At 39.5% G+C, this 25,875-nt stretch overlaps 1 protein-coding gene across 3 annotated transcripts in view; it reads left to right on the plus strand.

The window, feature by feature from the left end:
- LOC134665413 (solute carrier family 2, facilitated glucose transporter member 3-like) overlaps window positions 1-25,875 on the plus strand; it is a 27,816-nt gene continuing 1,941 nt past the window's right edge. Inside the window, exons 1-11 of one of the 3 annotated variants that reach the window (XM_063522369.1) lie at window positions 1-280; window positions 18,036-18,136; window positions 18,798-18,972; window positions 19,265-19,411; window positions 19,823-19,983; window positions 20,304-20,428; window positions 20,850-20,990; window positions 21,822-21,959; window positions 22,504-22,703; window positions 24,012-24,224; window positions 24,939-25,041. In XM_063522369.1, the coding sequence (XP_063378439.1) occupies window positions 18,967-18,972; window positions 19,265-19,411; window positions 19,823-19,983; window positions 20,304-20,428; window positions 20,850-20,990; window positions 21,822-21,959; window positions 22,504-22,703; window positions 24,012-24,224; window positions 24,939-25,041 (1,234 nt within the window). In that variant the 5' untranslated portion in view covers window positions 1-280; window positions 18,036-18,136; window positions 18,798-18,966. Of the gene's footprint in view, window positions 281-12,160; window positions 12,233-18,035; window positions 18,137-18,797; window positions 18,973-19,264; window positions 19,412-19,822; window positions 19,984-20,303; window positions 20,429-20,849; window positions 20,991-21,821; window positions 21,960-22,503; window positions 22,704-24,011; window positions 24,225-24,938; window positions 25,042-25,875 lie in introns of those variants that run through there. The other 2 variants (XM_063522367.1, XM_063522368.1) reach the window with 2 other exon arrangements.

Here is a 25,875-nt window from a genome sequence, read left to right on the forward strand (position 1 = left end):
TCGCGATTTTGACAGTTGACACTGACAACAAACCAAACGCACTACAAAATTTGAGCTTTGAATTATTTCGCACGCGCGCACTGTACTTAAAAAGCTTTTTACACTTATTTTCTAACTGGCGCGGCATGAGAGGCGCTGAAACTTTGATTCCAGCACGTTTTCTGACTCTGATAGGCCACCTTTGTGTGCTAGTTTCCTTGATATGGGAGAGTCAGCAGAGCGTGCAGCACTGTTTACCGAGCCAGTATCACCAAAACTATTTCGAGACCTATCACAGTCGGTAAGTACAATAACTATAGAAAATACTAAAAACCTTTAGATGCATCATACAAAGGTAGATTAGCATTAAATGTTAATACCACTGCAGCAGTGACATTAAAATTTCGTAGTGTACAGAGGTTATCGACCTCTATGCGGCTTATAGATTATTATCTATTCACGTAATAATTAGGGCACTATAATAAGTACATTTTCTGTTACGTTATTCCATATTCAAGCCTTTGACCATTGACTGATTATGTATCAAATATATCAAATATCAACATTTATTCAGCAAATAGGCCACAAGGGCACTTTTACACGTCAACATTGAATTTACATAAAAGCAAAAATAATAACATCAACAATTTTATAAATTAAAACTAACAATTCAATCTAACGTATTACAATTACTAAGAGATGTATATGGTCTCTTAATGTCGAATTACATACAAAATACAGATAAAAAAACACACACAAAAAATCTATAATATTTAGAGGTGTAAATGTCTCTAGGTGTCAGAACTATAAGATTATATAGTTTATCAAGTTATCCTTAGAGATGTATAGGGTCTCCAAGAGTCAATATCCTGTATAATTAATACATTCATTAAAAGAAAAGAAACATACGAGAACAGAATGAGGCGTCTCACTGTAATTAATTAATAAAAGTTACTAAGTATAATAGCTCGTGTTAGCTTAACAGACCAGTCTCCACAAACAGCACCCGTTCACGAGTATGACGCGTATCTCAGCCATCGCCTCCCTCAACCTTCATTCGGGAAAGTGGCGACCCGATCAACAACGCCACCGTAAGCAAAGACTTTTAAGCGAGCATGACATGTTCAAGCTACCGGCCTATATTAATATTAAAATAGTAATAACATGTAGCTGTAAGACACGGCATTTTGTGCTCATATGTTACATAAAAAGACAGTAATATAGCTTCACTGTATGTTTATTTACTTTGTGCATGCAGTGTTATCTTTCAATAACTGAAATAGTGAGAACAATGAGTCAAAGATTAACCCATTCGTTGCGTGTTCCATTTTCGAAAACTTTTGGCTATGGCACGGAATAATCATTTCATGACACATTCATCGTCACGGCCATGCGCCATAGAATATGATATGATGCCACTCCTCCCGTGTCATACGTCACACGTAAAAAACATTGATGACACGGCAGGGGTGTCATCAGCCCCGAATCGGTTAACTGGTTTGTTTATACATTAGGAGGCTTTGTTCTGTTTATAGAGGATTCTTTGAAGTCGGGCCGCTACTTGCTATTAAGTGAGTGATGCGAGTAGGGTTGCCAGATCGAAAGGCGCTATTATCGGGAAACAACATCAATTTTTCGGGATTTCGGGACTTAAGTCGAGAAAAAAAATTCATTCAAATTAAAGTAATTGTATTAACTCTATTATTGACATAGAACTTGAAACAGACAGAATAGCACAAGCTGTCTATACAGCTTGGACAAACAACTGCCCGGAAAAGAAAATCCTGGCGAAGAAGGTGCCCTGGTGGAACCCGGAGATTGCAAAACTCCGGAAGGAAACCAGAGCTGTCTTCAATGATGCTAAAAGGACCAATGACTTCGAGCATTACGCGCGAAAACTCACGGAATACAGCAAAGCTGTGAGGAAAGCAAAAAGGAAAGCATGGATGAACCATTGCGATCAAATCAGGTCCATACCGGAAGGCATGAGACTTACAAAGGCACTAGCTGCAACAAAGTCAGTTCCACTCACTTCCATCAGAAGAAGTGACGGAAGAATGACTGAAACGGGGCTAGAAACCCTCAAAGTTATGTGTGACACACACTTCCCAGGCTCGATAATACATCAGAGCGTAACGGACGATGTAGCAACCGGTGCAATGGAACAATCCATCAGCACGACCAGGTACAACTGGGACACGTCTAAAAAGGTAGTAGATCACGATAAGATACAATGGGCGATGTAGTATACTGCACCGGCAGGAGTGGGGGTAGTTGACTGTTAACCGTGGCGCCGAGTGGTCGTGCCGAGAGTGGTTCTATGGTGTTATTGTGTATTTTACAAGTGGCGATCGAGGAAAATGTAAGTACATTCAGGAAAACTACTTAATTGTTTAAAGGAAAGGGAAGGAACACTAAGTAGGTACCTAAATACTTAAAATCTAAAACTTGTAGGTACGAATGGGAAGCGAACTTTATATCGAAGTGTTGTTTATTGGCTATGAAATTAATATTAAAAGTAAACAATTACGACTGTTACCCAAAATTAACGGTTCAGTTGATGGAAAAGGTGGTAACTGTCTTGTTTACGATATTTGCACCGGCTGGCGTGCAGCGTGGAGCAATGATTCGATGCATTATTGTGATTGTTTACTTGCATTGCGACCATAAGTACCTACCTAGATGGAAATCAGCTAACTTTAGTATGATCGGAAAGTACCTACCGTTAATGAATGATGAGATAATTATTACTGGATTCCTTTAGTAGTATCCTCTAGTACTTACCAAGGTTATGATTAAGTATTAAAAAAAAAAACTTTAATAATATACATATTTACTACATTAAAATACGGATTAAATTAACGGTGCTGTAGTTAATTTGTGGTGCTTAATTACAACTACACCGCTATTTGTTGTGATGACGCGTGCTATCAAACGGCTAAATAATAGAATGGTATTCGCTTTCATAAGCAAGATATGCTTACGAATGTTATAAAAAGTAATTACCGGTATGTTGTTGTACATATGAATGACTGTATTTAAATAAATAAGATCTTAGGGTAGGTATGGTGGTAATATTGATCGTTTGGTTTAAGAGGTCGATACGACGGGCCATGCCATGCCGGTACCTACCTATGGCGGGTGTACAGTTACCTACACGTAAGGTCAATATGATAGACCATAGTTTCACTGTTGTTATTGTTTTGTTATACGGGTATGAAAGGTCAATTTGACAGACCATGTAGATATTAAAAGTGTTATGGAATACTTTATATGTATGAAAGGTCAATACGATAGGCCATGGTTTTGCCCGAGTTAGAGTTATACATGTGAGGTCAATTTGATAGACCATGTAATAATAAAAGTGATTTGGAAGACTTTTATATGAAAGGTCAATATGATAGACAATGGTTGCTGTGATTAAAAGTAACAGTGGGTTATTAGAGGTCAATTTGACAGGCCGCATTTAGAAGTGATTTAGAAGATTTGTACGAGAGGTCAATATGACAGACCTGGTTGTGGATGTTTACGAGATATGGTGGTCATGTGTGATGTGGTTCATGTGGTCATGTGGTGAATGCTGACTAGGTGCTCAATGGATCCTGTGTAGTTGCAAATTAAACTATACAGAATCACTTGTTGTTACAGATCGCACCAAAATGGCACAAGTAACATCAACCATTCCAAGTTTAGACCATTTCGACTGTGGTGGCGACCCGGTTTCCGTCGGTGTAAGATGGGAAAAATGGAAACGGGCTCTTGAGATATACTTTCTGGCCGCTAATATTGAAGAAGATGTGGTCAAGCGGGCCACTTTATTGCACCTTGGTGGCCTTGCACTGCAAGAAGTCTATTACAATTTGCCAGGGGCTCACGCCGAAGAAGCTGATGACGTGGATGTCTATAATGTGGCTATGGAAAAATTAGACGCTTATTTTTCTCCTAAGCAGAGTAGATATTATGAACGCTACATGTTTAGACTTATGAAGCAAGATGAAGGCGAAAGGTTTGAAGCTTTTCTTGTGAGACTTCGTCAACAGGCTGACAAATGTAAATTTACGGCAAAGGACGAACATTTAATCGATCAAATCATTGAGAAAGGAAATAGCTCTGAATTACGGAAAAAGATTTTGTCGACCGGCGATAGTGTCACTTTACACCAAGTAATCACTATAGCTACCACACTGGAGACTGTCAATAGGCAACTAGACACTTTTGGGAAAACTGGATCATTTAAGGCGGGTGACACGGATAAATCGGACGTCAATAAAATTGATACTAAGAAATTACCAGCTAGAGGTACCTCAAAGACCTGTTACCGATGCGGTAACAATAAACATTTGTCTTTTGCACCCGAATGCCCTGCTAGGGACAAAAAGTGTCTGAAATGTGGGATTGTCGGACATTTTAAAGATTACTGTAAAACTAGAAAACTAAAGCGGAAATTTGAACACAAAAAAGATGAAAAATTTGATAAAGCAAAAAGGCAAAAGTTTGACCATCCACAAAAGGATACCGAAGAAGTGGACTATGTATTCCATCTAGATAACGATGACGTTATCAACTGTCAGGTCGGTGGTGTCACTGTTGAGATGTTGATAGACTCTGGATGTAAGTGCAATATCATTACTGATGAAACGTGGGAATATTTGAAGAGCCATAACGTGAAAACCTCAAATCAAATCGAAAATCCTGACAAGACATTAGTGCCTTATGGCAGTCAAACGCCACTGGATGTAATGGGGAAATTCGAGGCACAGATATACATTCGTGATGGACTTGAAACAACGGCTACCCTATATGTCATTCGAAACGGATCGCGTAACCTGTTGGGAAGGATAACTGCAAAACAGCTCGGTGTCCTTCAGACTGGCATACCGGTTAACAACATCAGTAAGACATTTCCCAAATTCAAAGGTGTTAAAATTCAAATCCCAATCGATGATAAGGTAAAACCGGTTATCCAACCGTATAGAAGAATACCGATACCTTTGGAAGAAAAAGTAAATTCTAAACTGGCAGAACTCCAAGAATCTGATATCATCGAGGAGGTGAACGGGCCTTCGCAATGGGTATCGCCTATGGTGCCCGTGCTCAAGGAGAATGGCGACCTTCGAATTTGTATCGACATGAGGAGGGCTAATGAAGCTATTATAAGGGAGAACCACCCTCTTCCTACGATGGATGAATTGCTACCCCATTTCAGACAAGCGAAATACTTTTCTCGGCTTGACATAAAAAATGCCTTTCATCAACTAGAGATTGACGAAGACAGCAGGCACATTACAACCTTCAGCACCAGTAAAGGATTATTTCGGTACAAAAGATTAATGTTTGGAGTGTCATGCGCGCCGGAAATGTTCCAAAAGGTGCTAGAGAAGATGTTGTTAGGATGTGAAGGTACCGCAAACTTCATCGATGACATAATTATATACGGATCTAATGAAAAACAACATGATACACGGCTTAAGAAAGTCCTACAGGTGTTGAAGGACAACGACGTCCTGCTTAATGAAAGCAAATGCATTTACAAGACTGATAAAATTGAGTTCCTTGGCCATGAACTCACTGCTAAAGGGGTAAAACCACTTGATAAATATATCGAAGCCATTCAGTCGGCGAAAAGACCAACCAATGTGGAGGAGATTCAAAGTTTTCTCGGGTTGGTTAATTATGTGGGGAAGTGGATCCCTAATTTGGCATCATTAACTGAGCCCCTTCGTCAGCTTGTACGACTTAAATTGAGCAAAACGACCGACCTTGGCAAATATTGGACTAGCTCCCAAGAACAAGCGTTTGATACTTTAAAAGCGAGGTTGTCCAATATACAAACGCTGGGCTACTATAACCCAGCTGACAGAACGCAAATAGTAGCTGATGCATCTCCCGTGGGTCTTGGGGCGGTACTGATACAAATAGGTAAAAATGGCCCTCGTGTCATAGCGTTCGGTAACAAGAGCCTAACTGATTGTGAGAAAAGGTATTGCCAGACCGAGAAAGAGGCCTTGGCCCTCGTCTGGGCAGTCGAACATTTTAAAACGTATTTGTTCGGCAAAGAGTTTGAGATTATAAGCGACCACAAGCCCTTGGAAACCATATTTGGTCCCAGATCTAAACCGTGCGCACGTATTGAGCGCTGGGTTCTCCGCTTGCAGGCTTACAAGTACAAGGTGATTTACCGGCCAGGCAAAGACAATATTGCCGACCCCATTTCTCGGCTTTGCCAATCAATCAGTCCCAAACCGTTTGACAATGAAAATTATATTAATGCGATCGTACAATACAGCAAGCCTACAGCAGTACCACTAAAAGAAATTGAAGCCGTCTGTGCCACAGATGAAGAAATAATGGCGCTTAAAAGTGGAATCTATGAAAACAAATGGCATGAATCGGTCAGCGCTTATAAAGCTTTCCAAGCTGAGATCTGTTTTCAAGGAAATATTGCTTTGAGAGGGAACAAATTGATTATCCCCAAAGAACTTCGAGACAGAGTACTGGAAGCGGCACATCAAGGTCATCCCGGCATTGTAGCCATGAAGACTCGTCTCAGAACTAAAGTGTGGTGGCCGAAGATAGATCGAGACGCTGAAAACAGAGTAAAGGCCTGTAAAGGATGTACACTCGTTTCGGCACCTAACGCCCCACACCCTAGTAAGAGACGAGAGCTTCCAGTCGAACCCTGGATCGATGTTGCGGTTGACTTTTTAGGACCTCTGCCATCAAACGATTACTTACTGGTTCTCGTCGACTACTATAGTCGCTACAAAGAAATCAAGATTATGCGAAGTATCACGGCTGTAGACACGGTTAGAGTCCTAAAAGAAATATTTTCCCGTTTGGGATATCCTGCGACTTTGACATGCGATAATGGTAATCAGTTTACCAGCGAGACCTTCAAAACCTTCTGTAAGGAATGCAATATTGTAATATACAATACGATTCCTTATTGGCCGCAGATGAACGGCGAAGTCGAACGCCAAAACAGAGATATACTTAAACGGCTGAAAATCAGCCAAGTAGAAAAAAAGAACTGGAAAGATGATCTCCTAGAATACCTAATTATGTACAACAGCACTCCACACTCCACTACAGGTAAAACACCTTCAGAACTCTTCTTTCGAAGGCAGTTCCGAGACAAAATACCCACAGCGGCTGATATGGAGTGCAAAATTCTCGATTCAGATGTAAGAGACAGGGATAAAGAAAAGAAAGAAAAGGGACGGGAATATACGGATAGGAAGAGGAAAGCAGCAGATAGTAATCTAGAAATCGGTGAAAAGGTCTACGTAAAGAACTTAATAAAAGATAACAAACTTACTCCCAACTTTAATCCTGAGTCGCACACTGTTACAGACGTAACCGGTGGTGATGTTAGAGTAAGGAATGACGTGACTGGAAAAGAATATCGCAGAAATGTTGTTCACCTCAAGAAAGCTGAAACTGGTGAATGGGCTGTTATAAATAAAAATAGCGAAAATGCACCCCACCCGGACCAAGATCAAAATGAAGATTAATATGATTGTCGTGTGGAATCTATAATTAACTGGAATATAAAAATGTATCGATTTCCAAATAATTCAATGATTATAAGTCAAAGCAAATCAGAACTCTTTTATTTTCGTTAACAAGGAAGGGATGTAGTATACTGCACCGGCAGGAGTGGGGGTAGTTGACTGTTAACCGTGGCGCCGAGTGGTCGTGCCGAGAGTGGTTCTATGGTGTTATTGTGTATTTTACAGGCACTATCCACATTTCAACCATACAAAGCCCCGGGGCCAGATGGAATCTACCCCATACTACTACAAGAGGGCGCTAATGTACTAATACCGCACTTAGGTAGACTGTACAGAGCGTGCATAGCCTTCGGACACGTACCGCGTGTGTGGAGGATGGTAAAGGTAACGTACTTGCCTAAACCAGGCAAAGCAGATTACACAGAAGCCAAATCATACAGGCCGATAAGTCTGTCATCGTTTTTCCTCAAAACACTGGAGAAACTGGTAGACAGACACATAAGGGATGGTCCTCTTAAGAGGCATCCGCTGCACCAATTGCAGTGTGCGTATCAGCCGGGTAAATCGACTGAAACGGCACTACACCTGGTGACAACCAGAGCGGAACAGGCGATAGAGAACAAAGAACTATGTCTGGCCACTTTTATAGACGTGGAGGGGGCATTTGACCGCACCACGTATCAGGCAATCAATATTGCAGCATCTAAACATGGCATAGAACCAACAATCTGTAGATGGATTGGTACTATGCTAAATAGCCGACTAATAAAATCCTCCCTTATGGGAGATGAAATATTAGCTACGGCTACGAAGGGTTGTCCACAGGGTGGGGTTCTCTCACCAACTCTCTGGAGTCTGGTAGTTAACTCACTGTTGGAAGAACTAAACAAAGGCCCAATACATACGGTAGGGTACGCAGATGATTTAGTGATTCTTGTAAACGGGAAATTCCCGGGAACAGTATCGGAAATCATGAATAAAGCACTGAAGCAAGTGGAAAGATGGTGCAACTGTCATCAACTCTCCATAAACCCAGGCAAAACAGTAGAAATACCGTTTACCAGGAAAAAGACCCTTAATGGCATGAAGCAGCTGAAGCTTTATGGAAGGGTACTGGAAATGTCCAATGAAGTGAAATATCTAGGCGTTACACTAGATAAAGAGCTGAACTGGAGAAAGCATGTCGAACTAACAACCACCAAGGCACTTAGAGTGTTTGGAATGTGTAGATCGGCTTATGGCAAAACGTGGGGTCTAAACCCAAAGGTACTAAGATGGATCTATACCATGATGGTAAGGCCTATCATCTTGTACGGATGCCTGGCATGGTGGCCAAGGACACTAAAGAGCACATGCAGGGATGCCCTTATGAAAATACAAAGAACGGCATGCATGGCTATTACTGGTGCGTTTAGAACGACGCCAACAGCGGCGATGGAGGTACTGCTAGACCTCTCGCCGCTACACCTAGTGATACAATCTGAGGCGCGGAAATCGCTACACAGGTTGACCCTAACAGGACTCTGGAGCGATAGCAAGCCAAAGACCAAACACACAAACATGGAATGCGACAATTTCATGGAAAGGATTACGGACATGGGCTGCGATAAGATGCAACCCAAGTTTGTGTTCCATAAGAATTTTAACGTTAAAATTCCAACAAGGGCTGAGTGGACCGAAGGTCTTGAAGCACCAATCTCTGATGTAAACGACATTATATGGTACACAGATGGGTCTAAGACAGAATCTGGTACGGGGGCAGGCATTTATGCAAATGACTTTAGTAGTAGCATAAGCATGGGCAATTACGCCACTGTCTTCCAAGCCGAGACATTCGCTATAATTGCCTGTGTTCATGAGAATATAGTTAGGCGAACCCAAGGGAAGAATATCTATATACTCAGCGACAGTCAGGCCGCTCTCAAAGCGCTCGAAGCTCCCAGAGTGGACTCTAGACTGGTATATAATGGCGTCCAAGCTCTGAACCAGCTTGGAAGGCAAAACAGGGTGCAACTGGTATGGATCCCAGGGCACGAGGGATTCATAGGCAATGAAAATGCAGATGAACTCGCCAGAGCCGGATCTGTAAGTAACCTTATAGGTCCGGAACCATTCGTGGGGCTCTCACAGGGAACCATCACAACGGCTATTAAAGACCATACCAAGACTAAACACCAGGAAGAATGGGATAGTCTGACGGGTCTAAAGCATGCAAAGCTCTTTATGCAAGGAATAGACTCCGGCTGGAGCAAAAAGCTTTGGAAACTTAGCAAAAGACAACTCCAAATCATAACGGGGGTGTTTACTGGCCACTACGGGGTCAAAGGATTTCTGGCCAAGATGGGACACTCTGACAACACCGATTGTCGTATGTGTGGCGAAGAGGAAGAGACAGTAAGACACTTAATGTGTGAATGTCACGCCCTCGCCAGACAAAGAATGAAGGACTTTGGAGCAGGATACCTGGAACCAAAGGACTTTAAAACGCTACCCATGAGCTCCATCATCCGACACATGGATATGGTGGGAAAAGCTCTTGAGTAGTTGACGGATCTCTTCTAGGGGGTAACTGCACAAAAGATCCCTATGGGTCGAAGTGTATCCGCAAGGGCCCCCGAAAACAATAAGATAAGATAAGATAAGAATTGTATTAAAAACAACGATATTTTACTTTATTGGCATTACGTCAGCTCGCTTGCTCGACGACAGTTCGGAACTTGAAATTATTGTTTTATAACGTGAAGCTGTTTTTCGGGACAGTTTACACTTTGTCGGGAATCGGGAACACATGCTAAAAATCGGGAGAATCCCGCCAAATCCCGACCATCTGGCAACCCTAGATGCGAGTCATTTGTTTTGCTTTGTCATGGAACAACATTGTTTGGAACCAGGAAAAAGATACAAAAATTTTAGGAGACTATTATTACTGGTTCATATGGGTCTATATGTTGTGTCCCATCTGAGTTACCAATGTCACAATAATTTTTATGTAATTTGTTATTGTACAAACTACTATTCTCATTCCTAATGAGTTTAGGAAAACTTGATAACAAAATAACGGCCATACATATTACATGTTTGGAAAAATAAATAAAGTAATCCCATGTGTCAATAATTTGCAACATTTAAATAACATTACAAGAAGATTTAGTATTTGATTACATTATGCCTTTTTTCTGTTACAAATGTAGGGTCATATTGAAAAGTGTAAGAATTTAAACTTACATGCATACATCATACTCAGTAGTATTACCAGTCCAAACCAGATGGTATCAGAGTGTGTGTAATAAGGGGCAGATCTTTAGGGTTGCCATTGTCACATTATATTATTTATTTGGTTTTTATTACTTTGGTAAGTGTGCAATGAAGATAATTAATATAGAATTGCGGAAATAGGCATTATTTTTTTTAGGGAATATTTATAGGGAAATTACAATTTTTATTGTGAGAAGCTAAATTTCGTTTTGGATGCAATATTTCATTACTGACTGTACTTTTTTTGAACATGCAACAATACTCATCATGACAAGTCCAACAAGCCCAAACACAATTAGTTTGCGTTGTTGTATCACTGAGTCCCTATGGCCACCTCCTGTGTCCATTATCAAATCAATTCAATGGTACCATAATATTGCATTGTCCCTCAATTTAGATATACTTACTTATGTGAAGTTTCAGGTCAATTGAATAATGGGAAGTGGGACTAATTTAGCTTGCAAATTTGATCCAAACAAACAAACATACTACAAACAAACACTGCAAGTTAAATAAAATCATGTAAAAAGTAGACAATAGGCGGCGCGGCTACTGTAATTTTTATTTTTACTAAGAATAGTAACTGTAGTAAATAATTACATAATACAAACATACACTCTAAAGTCTAAACTGTGGCATACCATACTTAGGTTAGGTACTAATAATTAAATATGTTTTGAAATATCAATATTACTAATTAGTTTCACTGATAAGCAGTCTTTACTTGAGTTATAGGTAGTTTCTTATCCTGAAATAATAACATTAGTAATGTGGTTGCTCTACTAAACAGTACAGCATTGTGATATAATTGAGTAACTTAAGGAATATTCTTTATTTTTCCTATAGTAATTATTAGCTTAAGAATACGGGAAAGAAGTGACCCTTATTAGCGTGATCAGAGACAATCCGGCTATATCCGATTATAATTTATACCTTCTGAAGAGTTTACAAAACATGAGGTATTATGGCGGAGACGCAGCGTAAAGACGGTAGTGCGGGCAGTCCACAACCATTAGGCGGTCAGCCGACGCCAACGGTAATATTGCACGTGAATTCTCCACACGTGACGTTGGACTTTTGCACTTACCTTCGCACCTGGAAAAAAAATTGTCGTGTAAACAAGTTTAAAAAATATATTAAGTAATTCATTCGTTCATTGTCTTTGATATTTAAAAAAGTTTCGGCGCAAAAACGTGTTCTATTTTCAAGATTCGCGCCAACGAATTTATGGGTTCTACGGCATCGAGTGAATGGAGTGAAGTATGTTATTTGAATCGTTTAATAAAATTACTTAACGCGTTGTTCTTTTCGTATGTGTTCGTGTTTTTGATAAACACATCTACGTAAAGTTCAAGGTAAGTCGAATAACTGCGATCAGTTTGGAGTCATAGTTTTATATTACATTATTTATTGCCAACCGGCGCGGACAGTCGTGTTTGTTTTTACGCTCTAGTGAAATGATTCGGGAACATAATGAGAAAACGGTATGTCTATTTATACTTATTAGTTACTATTTTTTTTTTCACCTTTTAAAAATCATTTATTTACTTAGTTATATTTGTAGTGAATTTTAATGTCTAAAATCCGGTTTTTATTGCGTATTTCTATGTTTATGCTAAGGTTTATTGAATCATAAAAAGTCTGGGTTTTCGCAATTAGGTATTTCTGTACTCTAAGAACGAATTAAATTACCTACTTTGTATGAAAATACATATTTAAATTTATTACTTCAGAATAGGCACACTACTATTATTTACTACTACAATTTTTTTATACTATTATTTTTATTTCGGTAGATATTATTGGACCGCTTTTAGAACAGTTCTCGTTTGAGGCTAAGGAAATTGAAAACATCGATTATAGTGAACGATATGATGGCGTAAATGTAGTACGATAATCGTGTTTGTAACTCATTGTAATACCTACGATACGATGACCACGGTTTAATTTCGCGCGGTACGAAACGCTCTTTCTTTTGCGCTCTCCCATCATAAAGAAAAGAAACAGTTACGTGCGTTATGCCGGTGCGATACTTTTTTATGATATAGGTAGGAGGCAAACTAGCGGACAAATCGCCTGATGGTAAGCAATTACTGTCGCCCACGGACACCCAACCAGAGGGGTTGTAAGTGCGTTGTCGTCATTTAAGACACCATCCCGGTCTATTGGTCATACTCATACTATAAATACATAAGAGCGAGAAATAACAATTTTGAGATTATATTTATGTATGTTTTCACGTAGGTGCAATATACTATGAAGGTCTATCATCTATGTATAAAGTATGTACATAATTGGTTGTGAATAGGTACTTGTGAAACACTGGTTTCGCAGTAGTTGCGTAGGTGAAAATGATAGGGCACACATATTGATTCATTGAGACGCACAATTTGTTTACTTATGTTTACATAAGTAGCCCAAGTAGGTCATACAGTGTATAGGTGCCTACTATACATACACACATCACGGACTAGATTTAATTAGGTTTTTCTGATCTCGGTAATTAATAGTTTAGGCCTTGAGTACGCTAAATACTTAGAAAATTGGTCAAAACTACGCCCAAAGGATATGCCTATAATTTTGCTTAAAAATAGGTTAAATATGAAATAGGATTTCTTCAGTATCAAATTTTCGAGAACGTATAAATAAAGGACATTTTTAGGTCATACAGCGTGTCAAGCCAAGTTCAAAAGAAGAGAACTGGCGACGTAGCGGCCGTGTGTTATAACACGAACCATTTAGAGTTTGGACCCCTACGTAACTCAAAATCTATTAAACAAACACTTGGTTCATTTATGTTTATTGTGTGATTTACCCAAACCCCGAATTTCGTGAAAAATATTTCGCGTCGTTTTTAAGGTTCCGTACCTTAAAAATGACGCGATTAATGGACGTCACCTTAAAGTTTCAATTAGCGTTTTCTGTCAATGATTGTCATCTTGGCTAGCCCTCCTGGACATATAATGTGACTCTAGTGAAAAAAGGTACAATAAGAGTCCTCCCGTTGTGTATCGTATTAAAAATTGTAGTCATGTACCTACCTAAAGCAAGCACACAGATTCATATTTTTCCATCATCAATTTATGACTTGACCCCCTAGGCTATCAGCTGTCGATGACGTTAGGTCTTGGGTATCAGTATCATTAAATCATTATGATTATATGGTTCACTTTACCAGTATATACACCGTGGGCCCGAGTAACCCGACATTAACCACGCATTCCTGAGTTTGTTACTTGTAATGTGTCACTTTTTGACAGCTTATTTTAGAAAGGGACTTCCACTTGTATTACAAGTTACAAGTTTTTGAGAAACGGGCCCCTGAAGTCGGAGCAAAAAATGTTTATATGACTTTTAGTCTAATTGGGCAAAAAAAAAATTTTTTTTGTGTGTGTTTTCTGTACACGACACGTTATTCATTTTTACATCTTGGCGAAAACAAAACATTACAACGAATAATGAAAGTTTTTTATTATATTTACTTACCTATAAAACTTGAATGTCTGTCAGTAGGTTGGTCTAAACCAAGTCACATAGTGGCAGCGTCGCAGCCAAAAAGGCAATTTTCATTGAGTTATTTATTACAAAAAACACTTTTTCACAAGAATTATCATAAACTCTAAAACAAAACCGATCTCAGAATACATCTCTCAATGCAGTCAAGAATACAACTTTGAAATCTGTTGGGTTATTTTATTCGAACCCACGGTGTATACAGTCTACTAGATATATGGTGTAAGCTGCATCTGCTGAATTGGCCTAGAGAATCTTTTTATCAAAATGCTTAAAAAAGCTATGTTATCAATGTACAGTATAATTGCTATATAAACAGTGATAACGTAAATTAGACCTTGTCCATATTTGTCACAAATTATACCTACGCAGCTTCTTGCGTACTTTCAGTTATCAGTATTATATAATTTGATGGTCATTTTACACCCAATATAGTAAACACTGTACAGATGTGCATAATTGTCTTCCATCGTATGTTCTCGGAAACGTTCGTATTTGTCATGCTACTTCAGTCACAGAATAAATAATAGTACTAGGCACAGAAGACTCACTCTCTAACAAAACGCGTCTGTTACGATCAGCACAGATATGGCCGTTAGGCCGACAGCGCCACGCGCGGCTTATGGCAAACCCCAAAATTGGGGTCGAACGGATGTACTTTTAGCTACCTGTAGCAAGGCGACGAAATCGCGGAGTGAGCCACGCCTCTGCTTCAGTCAACGTCAGTACATTTTGTATCGAGACTGACTGCTGAAATAGCAAGACACGAAAATAATTATGCACTACATCTGTACTATTAGTTATTCTGTGATTGTACAATCACTAACAGAACCCCTTAAGTCTGATGATGATCCTTATATGTATATATATTTATTTATATACATATATTTTTCGGGGATCTCGGAAACGGCTAACGATTTCGATGAAATTTGCTATATAGGGGTTTTCGTTGTCGAATAATCGATCTAGCTAGGTCTTATCTCTGGGAAAACGCGCATTTTTGAGGTTTTATATGATATTAAGTATAAATAAGCGACACAATTCTTCGTCTGCTTTAACATAGACTTGATTGCCTATATAAGTAGTTCTTTAGGTCACAGATAACAATGTCGGTTACGACATTGCGCCAGGTTGCATTGCTGTAACTCATTACAGTCATTACTTAATTGATATGAAGTTAGTTCAGGCCGCTAACTGGGGGCGCCAGAATTGTGGCCAGAATGTGGTCTATCTGTCATCTGTCTGTGTCTGTACATAGTCCCTGAGTACCGTAATCATCGCACATAAATAATATAAGAAATATGGTCAAGGCTATTTTTAATAAATTTTTGAAAAAAAAATTTTTTCGCCAAATTTCATCGATTTGTCTGACGATCGAAATAAGTTTCATTGGAAAGTATACAACTTGTACAACATAAATCATCTAGGTTGCCTATCTTTTTCCGGTCACTATTATGTGGTTGCCGTGTTTAAAGAGGTGATTTTATATCGATATTTGCACTCATCTGCCTGACGCTTAAATTATACATCAAAATGATGGTAATTTTATTGCAAATACAATGGTATAGGGTTGCCTGCGAAAATCCGGTCACAGATAAGGGTTGCCAGGCTTTTAATTAAAATAAGAAGGGAAGACTTTTAGCGATAACTCATAAACGGCTGAACTCATCAAGTTTAATTTTATTTTATTTGATTGAGTTTTTTAAGCACTATTTTCATGATTTTTTTCATATTTTTTGGACAGGTGTTTCAAAAGTTAGAAAGAAAAACCTTTTTTTTTTCTTTCTAAACGATTATTTCCGAAATGATTCACTTTATCGAGAAATGTTGTTTAAAGACCCCTATTAATTTTGAAAGGCCTATCCAACGACACCCCACACTATGGGATAAAAAAATTGTCACGCACAATTTGTTTCTTTCAAAGCGATTATTTCCGAAAATATTCACTTTATCAAAAAAAATCTTCTAAAACCCCTATTCATTTTGAAAGACCTTTCCAACTATATCCCACACCATAGGGTTGCCACGAAAAAAAATCCTCACGTACATTTTGTTTCTTTCGAGGCGATTATTTCCTAAAATATTCACTTTATCAAAAAATGTTTTCTAAAAAACCGTATTTATTTCAAAAGATCTATCCAACGACATGTCACATTATAGGGTTGAAGCGAAAAAAATGGTCACATACATTTTTTTCTTTTTTTTTCTTTTGATACCTATGTTGTAAGATGTCATTTGATATGAATTTTAAAATAAATAGGGTTCTTCAAAAAAACATTTTTTGATAAAGTGAATATTTTAGGAAATAATCGCCTCGAAAGAAACAAAACGTATGTGAGAATTTTTTTTTCGTGTCAACCCTATGGTGTGGGATGTTATTGGAAAGGTCTTTCAAAATGAATAGGGGTTTTAGAAGATTTTTTTTTGATAAAGTGAATATTTTCGGAAATAATCGCTTTGAAAGAAACAAATTGTGTGTGACAATTTTTTTATCGTTTCAATCTCATAGTGTGGGGTGTCGTTGGATAGGCCTTTTAAAATAAATAGGGGTCTTTAAACAACATTTCTTGATAAAGTGAATCATTTCGGAAATAATCGTTTAGAAAGAAAAAAAAAGGTTTTTTTTTCTCTAACTTTTGAAACATCCGTCCAAAAAATATGAAAAAAATCATGAAAATAGTGCTTAAAAAACTCAATAAAATAAAATAAAATAAAAATTGATTAGTGCAGCCGTTTATGAGTTATCGCTAAAAGTCTTCCCTTCTTATTTTAATTAAAAGCCTGGCAACCCTTATTTGTGACCGGATTTTCGCAGGCAACCCTATACCATTGTATTTGCAATAAAATTACCATCATTTTGATGTATAATTCAAGCGTCAGACAGATAAGTGCAAATATCGATATAAAATCACCTCTTTAAACACGGCAACCACATAATAGTGACCGGAAAAAGATAGGCAACCTAGATGATTTATGTTGTACAAGTTGTATACTTTCCATTAAAACTTATTTCGATCGTCAGACAAATCGGTGAAAATTGGCGAAAAAAATGTTTTTCAAAAATTTATTAAAAATAACCTTGACCATATTTCTTTAGGCAGCCCTATTTATTTATGTTCTGGAACATATTTTCAAAGTTTCATCCGTCAGACAGATTGGTGAAGGTCGACCATAGAAACGGGATCGTGGGATCTTAGACCACATATATGTATTCATCTTCTAAATGTTCTAAACACAACGCACGCCAGCACATCAAACGTACCGACTTTAGCTGCGCTTTTTTCATCTTCCATCGCTTTTATTTGCATGCATGTTGTATTTGCACAGGCCGTAGCAGGGCAGGATAAGGGAAGAAAATGCCCTTTTGTGATTAAGAGCACATCTACACACATCTACATCTAGTAGACAACACATCTACACACAACATCTACATCTAGTAGTACAATTGTCCCAAGTTTTGTTCAAAAATTCCCAGTGGATCAGCCGGGAATAAATAAAATCCGTATCCGTATTCATGAAATATGATTTTTTTCTTAAACTATTAAACTTTATTATACGATCTTTTTTCATTTTGGTTAATTAAATAGTATATACTCGTATGTCCTAAAAGAAAATTGAGTCTCCATCTTTAACATTACCCTTCATGTGCAATAAGGACGTTTCCATCTGAAATTCCAACAGAAATTCTCATAAAAACGTCCTTATTGCAGATGAGGCATAAGCCTGATGGAAAGCCCCAAATCCCCTATAAGTAGGAAGATTTGCATGTTCCAGATTGGTCGCCGCATACGCCGCGTCCATAGTTCTCGTTCTGATTGAACTGACTACCTTCATACTCGGCCTAACTATGTTCTCACCCACTGTCTCCATGATATGTATCCTTTGTCAATAACTTTCGTTGTACCTTCTACGTCAATCTATGCATTAGGTCACCTTTGAACTTTTGTATGTACTTGTTACTTGTTACCTACACTATTATAAGTTTAGATATATCTTCAGGTATGCGTCTTGAGTGGCGTAAAGTAAGTGTATTTATTGTGTGGATTGACGTATGGGGTTTAACGCTAATTACCTAATGTTTTACTAAATGCATGTGTTTCGTCATTCTTCGAATGTTTTAACTTCATTCTAGTAGTACCTGACTTGAATTCATTGTGGTTATGTATCATCCTAATCTCTTATCTACTACCCAGTCATTATATTTTTGTACTAAATGGACACATCGGTCAAATTGGGTTTTAACGGTCATTTTAGTTTGTGACATAAAAATAAAGCTTAAACTTCTTCATATTGTCTAAGGCCCAATGAATCACTGAAAGATGCAAGATGTGTTTTTTATAAACAAGTTACACTGCTCAGTCAATATACATATACAAACCTTAAACTGTAACTTTTATTAAATAAGATACCATCGGCAACGCTGTTAAATAACCACAATAAATTGTAAACCTTATAGCAAAAACATAAGTACCACCGAAGATTAGTTAAGTTCCACCGAAGGTCAGTTGTTAGTACATTTCCTGAACGACATACCAGCTATTGGTTGCCATGGATCCGCATGTGCTGCGCTCACATACGGTGTGGTGGGCAGTTGGCATTGCGGCTGGGTGTGGCCCATACTAGTTTTCGGTGCTGCGTTACCGGCTGCAGCTGATATTATTGCCGCTGCCTCCGCTATATGCTCTCTTAGACGATAGATTTTATTATGCTTGTAAGTAATGAGAAATACGAGCACACACATTAATCCACCATTGGTATTTACGAGAGTAGAGTCGGCCTCGCCTCAAAAAAAAGCTGTCTAATATCGCTGTATAACCCCGTCATATAACTAAGAGATGCTATAGTTTTGGTTAAAAACGCTTTTAGTGTCGATCTGCTTACTCTTAGTAAATTCGAATTTACGACAGCGATCGTTGAAAGCCGCTCCCCTGATATATCTGACGTATTATGACGTCGTGGGACTCACCTTTATAAATAATACTAATTTACCAATATGTTTACAGCCCACAAACGAGCATCAACAGCTGACCAACAGCACCAAGTACAAGGGCGGATGGTCCTTCTACTTAGTTCTAGCTGGTGTCGCTACTACATTAGGCTGTTCTTTACCCGTCGGCTACAATATCAGTGTCATCAATACGCCTGCTGCGGTAAGTCGAATGTTAGTCACAGACAAACAGATGGGATAGACTTGGTACTAGTAACTGGACTTCTTTTTACCTGCTTTCGGTCTGTTGTGATATCTACTTTTACAGTGACTATTCAGTTGTTTAACAATTTCCTGTTTCCTGTCGGTGTGAACGTAAAATAGTTTTATTCTTCAGAATCAGATGGTTAAACAAGGTCGAGTTTTGTAAAAGGCTTGTAATCAGTAATCGTCTGCCTCTTTTTCTAGCGAAAATGTTTGTGACAAAGAGCGATTACAGGTTATACAAGCTATTAATAAACCACAAACCCGATGCTGATGTTAATTATCTCTAACTCTAACATACATCTCACACGTGTCATTGCCGTCGCGATCTGCTGATCGTTGACTATAATAAACTATTTTGACTTTACAGATCATCCAGAAATTCGTAAACGGGAGCGTGATCGACCATTACGATGTGGTTGTTACTAAGAGCTGGATGAATGTTCTATGGTCTTTGGTGGTGGCCATATTCATTGTCGGTGGCTGTGCGGGTTCCATATTAGGAGCTTCGCTGGCTGACAAGCTTGGCAGGTTAGAGGATTTTTTTATAACAAATGACCAGGAAGTAACGCGACTAAATATGGCAGAATACTGTAAGAATTAGCACAAAAGTCGTTTTCAATGAAGTTGGTGCCGTCATCAGTTTTAGATCTCGTTCTTCTGTATAACTTATTTTTTGTGCACACTATTTATTTATGTAGGTAAGTACTTATTTGTCTTTCCTAGTTTAATTTAATGAGAACATGAAAGTTTTATCTGCCTATTTTCAATTTATTAAAAAAAAACTATCCCCTCCAGATAACAATGACAGATGACACTAAAAAAAGAATAATAACAGCATACCTTTTCAGGAGAAAAGCGACACTTCTGACGACTGTGATTTCGGTGGCTGGAGCCGCCTTGTTTCTAGTATGTCGGGCTGCGAACTCTGTGGAACTGCTCATATTGGGCAGACTCATCGTTGGTCTATCAGCCGGTGAGTTATATAAACACATTTCTGACCACTGTGATTTCGGTGGCAGGTGCCTTGTTTCTAGTGTGGCAGCGAACTCAGTGGCTGTAAGCTAATAAGCCAGACTTGGTGACAACACATACACAGAATAGTGTAGGTAGCCAGTAACTTTAGTCTTGTTTTTGAATTTATATTGTCTTATTTACTAAGAGTAAAAATTAAATTTCGGAAGGAGTTCTTTATATCGGCCCTCTGGGATCAGGACGATAGTCTTATATAATTAATACAATTTGCACACATTGGAATAAATGTTATTTAGGGAAAAAAGATTAGACCACCTCCAGTGGCTTCTTTAGCATTCGCGGTTAACGTGATTCATAATTTCTAAAGCTGTGTACCTAATCAATATTGTTAGGTGTACCTAATAATGTAAAAATAATTTCAGGTCTAACCACGAGCATTGTGCCAATGTACTTAACGGAATTGGCCCCAATGGCCCTGGCGGGGGCAATGGGGGTCGTGTGCCCCATGGGAGTCAACTTTGGGGTGCTAGTGGGGCAGATTATGGGCCTTGATGTTATTTTGGGTAAGTCCTTACTGCTAAAGTAATAGGGTTTGAATTCAATAGTTTTCACAATTAGTGTGAAGTATTTACCCAAGCAATTTAGGATTGATTTCCGTGGAATCGTCTAAGATCATCTGAAATTTTAATATTTTAATATATTTGAGTAATTTCGTGGGCAACACTACAGTATAAACTTCTTAAAACTTGAACTACTTATAAAATTAAATAAGAAAATATGTAGGTAACAACAGGCCCTGTTATCGCTAAATTCAGTGATATCTTTAAATAATTTTCCTGGACAAACCTATCCAGTGAAATCACCCAGTTAATTTATGTACGTCAGTGACAGGAATCACCCAGTTAATCGCAGTAAATTGAACTAGTTTGCGAAAGCGGATCTGCGGCAGCTTTAAGCCGATAATTGGCAGGAAGCGAAAAGTGGCGTACCTGTTGCTTCGGAGGCCAATACCCTTTTTGGATCGTCGAGTCACATTAGTTAGTTAATGTGGGCCAATTTATTTAAAGTTGTCCCCTACACTTAAAAAAAAAAAGGGGTTTTTTAATGTTATTTCTACTCAGAATCACGAGCTCTTTCTATCCTAATAGGAGAAAAAAAGTGTCCCAAGGTTTTTTCCAATTCCGTTACCATTTTTTCATAGACTTTGTATGGCGGTTTCGGAATGGAAAGATCGAAAAATGTATGGAAATCTTGGGACACTTTTATTCTCCTATTAGAATCAAAAGAGCTCATGATTCTGAGTAGAAAAAACATAAAAAATCCCAATTTTGAAAAAAAAAGTGTAGGGTAGGGGACAACTTTAAATAAAATGGCCCATGTAAATTTCCTTTTAGGTGGAGTCGACGACTGGCCCTATCTACTTGCCGCCTATGCTGTGCTAGTCATTATTTTTGTACCGGTTATTTTTATACTGCCAGAAAGTCCAAAATATCTTTACGTGGTTAAGAGGGAAGAGGAAACTGCTTTAAAAGGTAAGTTAATGATATTTAAAGAATGGCTGAAGGGTTTTCACAAATACTTTTGATTGGCATCAAGTTCTACTAGGATGCTATAGTCTGTCAAGCCATTTCCGTCAGTAGATAGAGCGGCAAAATTAAAAGTATGTTGGCACGAAGGGTTAACGTTCCATAGAAAATTTGAATTTCGCGCCTATTTGTACTGACAACGTTGTTTGACCGGCTATGGCTACTACTGGGTCAGTCTTGCACCTATATTTGTCCTTATGTTTAGATTTAAGAAAAGCTTTTGATGGCAAGCTTCTCGGGAAACTCCAATGTTATGGAATTAAAAGAAAATTGGAACGAATAAAATAATGAATTTAGTTTTGTAAAGATCGAAAGAAAGAATAGCTTCTTAAATATAAACATCGTACAAAAATTTTGTGAAATTAAAACTGGTGTACCTCAAGGGAGCAACTTAGGCCCTCTTTTATTCTTGGTATATGTAAACAAGTGTAAAGTTGTTTATGACGCGGTCAGTGTTTAAACATACGATAACCTGTTACTCACATTCCAGAGCTAAGCCGCCTCCGCGCCGTATCCCCCAGCATCCTCACGGAAGACCTGGAGCTCCTCAAGGAAGAGGCGCGAGCAGCAGAGGAGGCGAGCAGCCAGCAGTGGAGCATGCTGCGTGTGGTGAAGGAGCCGCGGCTTCGGCTGGTTCTGCTGCTGACGTGCTCAATGCAGGCTGGCCAGCAGACCAGCGGGATTAATGCTGTGAGTACACATCTGGAACTGAACCACTCACATTCCAGAGCTAAGCCGCATCCGCGCCGTATCCCCTTAGCATCCTCACGGAAGAGGCGCGGGCTGCAGAGGAGGCGAGCAGCCAGCAGTGGAGCATGCTGCGCGTGCTGAAGGAGCCGCGGCTTCGGCTCGTGCTGCTGCTGACGTGCTCAATGCAGGCTGGCCAGCACACCAGCGGGATTAATGCTGTGAGTACACATCTGGAACTGAACCACTCACATTCCAGAGCTAAGCCGCATCCGCGCCGTATCCCCTAGCATCCTCACGGAAGAGGCGCGGGCAGCAGAGGAGGCGAGCAGCCAGCAGTGGAGCATGCTGCGCGTGCTGAAGGAGCCGCGGCTTCGGCTCGTGCTGCTGCTGACGTGCTCAATGCAGGCTGGCCAGCACACCAGCGGGATTAATGCTGTGAGTACACATCTGGAACTGAACCACTCACATTCCAGAGCTAAGCCGCATCCGCGCCGTATCCCCTAGCATCCTCACGGAAGAGGCGCGGGCAGCAGAGGAGGCGAGCAGCCAGCAGTGGAGCATGCTGCGCGTGCTGAAGGAGCCGCGGCTTCGGCTCGTGCTGCTGCTGACGTGCTCAATGCAGGCTGGCCAGCACACCAGCGGGATTAATGCTGTGAGTACACATCTGGAACTGAACCACTCACATTCCAGAGCTAAGCCGCATCCGCGCCGTATCCCCTAGCATCCTCACGGAAGAGGCGCGGGCAGCAGAGGAGGCGAGCAGCCAGCAGTGGAGCATGCTGCGTGTGCTGAAGGAGCCGCGGCTTCGGCTCGTGCTGCTGCTGACGTGCTCGATGCAGGCTGGCCAGCAGACCAGCGGGATTAATGCTGTGAGTACTGAGTACACATCTGGAACTGAACTGCTCACATTCCATAGCTAAGCCGCGTATCTTCTACGCGACTACTAGTCAAATTAGATTCTTTTTTCGAACTGTCATAACGATTTTGCGATTATGGAACTTATATGAAACACTAGCTTGTGACGTCACGATCAAATTACCTACTACTCTTTATAGTTTTATACGGGTTGTAATATATAAATTGTATCTAAAAATAACTCTACGTTTTTCTATTAATCTTTTTATTTCTTGCATGGTGTAAATTTATTTTAAATATAGTCAAATACCCTATTCCACGCAGAAGTCGCGGGCAAAAGCAAGTAAAAAATATTTGTTTAAATTTGAACTTTAATAGCTGTCAATAGAGTTGAATATCATATCCGCCATATGGCATTGTATGCGGTAAAGTTTAATTAATCATTATCCTCAGGTATTCTACTATTCGGACATAATCTTCCGCGGCGCCGGCCTGTCTGCTAAAGGCTCCCAATACGCCACGATAGGCTGCGGAGCCATCAACGTCGCTACGTCTCTAGTGATGATCAAAATGCTGCCGAAGTGTGGACGGCGACCATTACTACTAGGCTCCATATTGGCGGCTGCCATATGCTTGGCCTCGCTTGCTGTGTCCATAAGGTTTTTGGTGAGTATAAAGTAGTATAGCCTCTTGGGGTTCAATGTCCTAATACTAGTACAAATTGCCGATAATGAAATTTGAATCATAATAAAATGGAACAGAGTTGATTTTGGTTCGTTTCGTTTGATTTTAAAACAAAACAAATTGATATTTACTCAAATTTATAGACGGGTCTATCGCGAATTTATTTTAATACCTTTATTTACCGACGTTTCGACATGTTTCGCTGGTCGTGGTCGCGGGTAAATAAAGGTAATAAAATAAATTCGTGATAGACCCGTCTATAAATGTGAGTTAATATGTGTTCAAAAAGTTTTAAATATTATAAAGCAATTTCAACTCTATTTCCTGATACCATTGAATCCTGCCAGTTTTCCTTGTATGGTGGACCGCTAAAAGATAGACTAAAATATAAAAAAGCCTTTTATTTCTTGCATATTTTTTTTAGGAGTGTCGCCCCACTGCCTGGATTCAAAATCACCAAGTATTTGAGCGTTTCTTTTATTTTTTGCCATTTTTATATATACTCTTTCGGATCTTAGTATATGGAAATTTTTCTCCTATAAGGAAAAGGGCTCGCGATCTTGACTAGAAATAACACAAAACTGGCAAAAAAGGTCACAGTATATAAAATGGCAAAATATTGAAGAAACGCTCATTTAAGACGGTATTTTAAATTTGCCATATGTTTATGAATAACGGCATTAACGTTTACCTCAGGACGCGATCGCAGGAATGCCGTACGTGTGCATGGCTGCAGTGTTCGCGTACGTGCTCGCTTATGGCTTCGGACTTGGACCCATCCCGTATTTCATAGCTTCAGGTGTGTATGTAGGATCTTTTATCCCTTTAGGCACTTGTCCCACCAAGAGCGAGTAAGCGATTAACTATCGGCGATTTTCTCGCCCAAGAAACGAACAAAAGATTAGGATCCTGTGTTAGTAAAAGAGACGCATATATTTATAGTTCATCGCTGGCTGTTCACACTGCCGGCGAGAACACTCGCTCTACTAGTTTGTCGCCGCGATAAGATAAAACCAGCTCAGCGGTACTCGCTCGGCGATGCTCGCTTCGTAGTTAGAACTCAAGCTGCGAGACCAATCAGTCTGCGTGTTTGGCTACGCTGCACCGCCCCAGCGAGTGACGCGAGTAATAGCCCGTCGTACTCGAACACCCGCCTATAGCCGAGCGACTAAACTATTGGAGCTAACACTCGCTTCTCGCCGCTCGCCCACTCGTTTCTAGTTTATCGTTCTACTCGCTTATCGCTCATCGTCGGCGGTGGGACAAGTGCCTTAGGTAGTCTAGTAAACTATAGGGACAGCTTATGCGTTGTCAGCATTCCGCGCCTAAGGAAGGTCTAACGCATGGCTGGGATCCTTAGTTGTCTCCCGATCGTGGTTGTGTGTGGTTGTATTATCACGTTAAATACTTTCTTATTACAACTCCCAGATACCCCGTATAAACGTAAAGGCGTTCTTAGAAGGTTTATTCGAAAAGTTTATGATATGGAAATACAGCGAAATCTCTATTAGTTTGGGTAATAGAATCATCTAAATGAGTTATATCACGGGCTGATAAATACAGTCGGCGATAAAGTTTTGCATCAAAAACGAAATTCGTATTTTTTTAAATTAAATTTAAAAAAAAACTATGT

This window comes from Cydia fagiglandana, chromosome 6 (assembly GCF_963556715.1).
Source record: "Cydia fagiglandana chromosome 6, ilCydFagi1.1, whole genome shotgun sequence".
Classification (NCBI taxonomy): domain Eukaryota; kingdom Metazoa; phylum Arthropoda; class Insecta; order Lepidoptera; family Tortricidae; genus Cydia; species Cydia fagiglandana.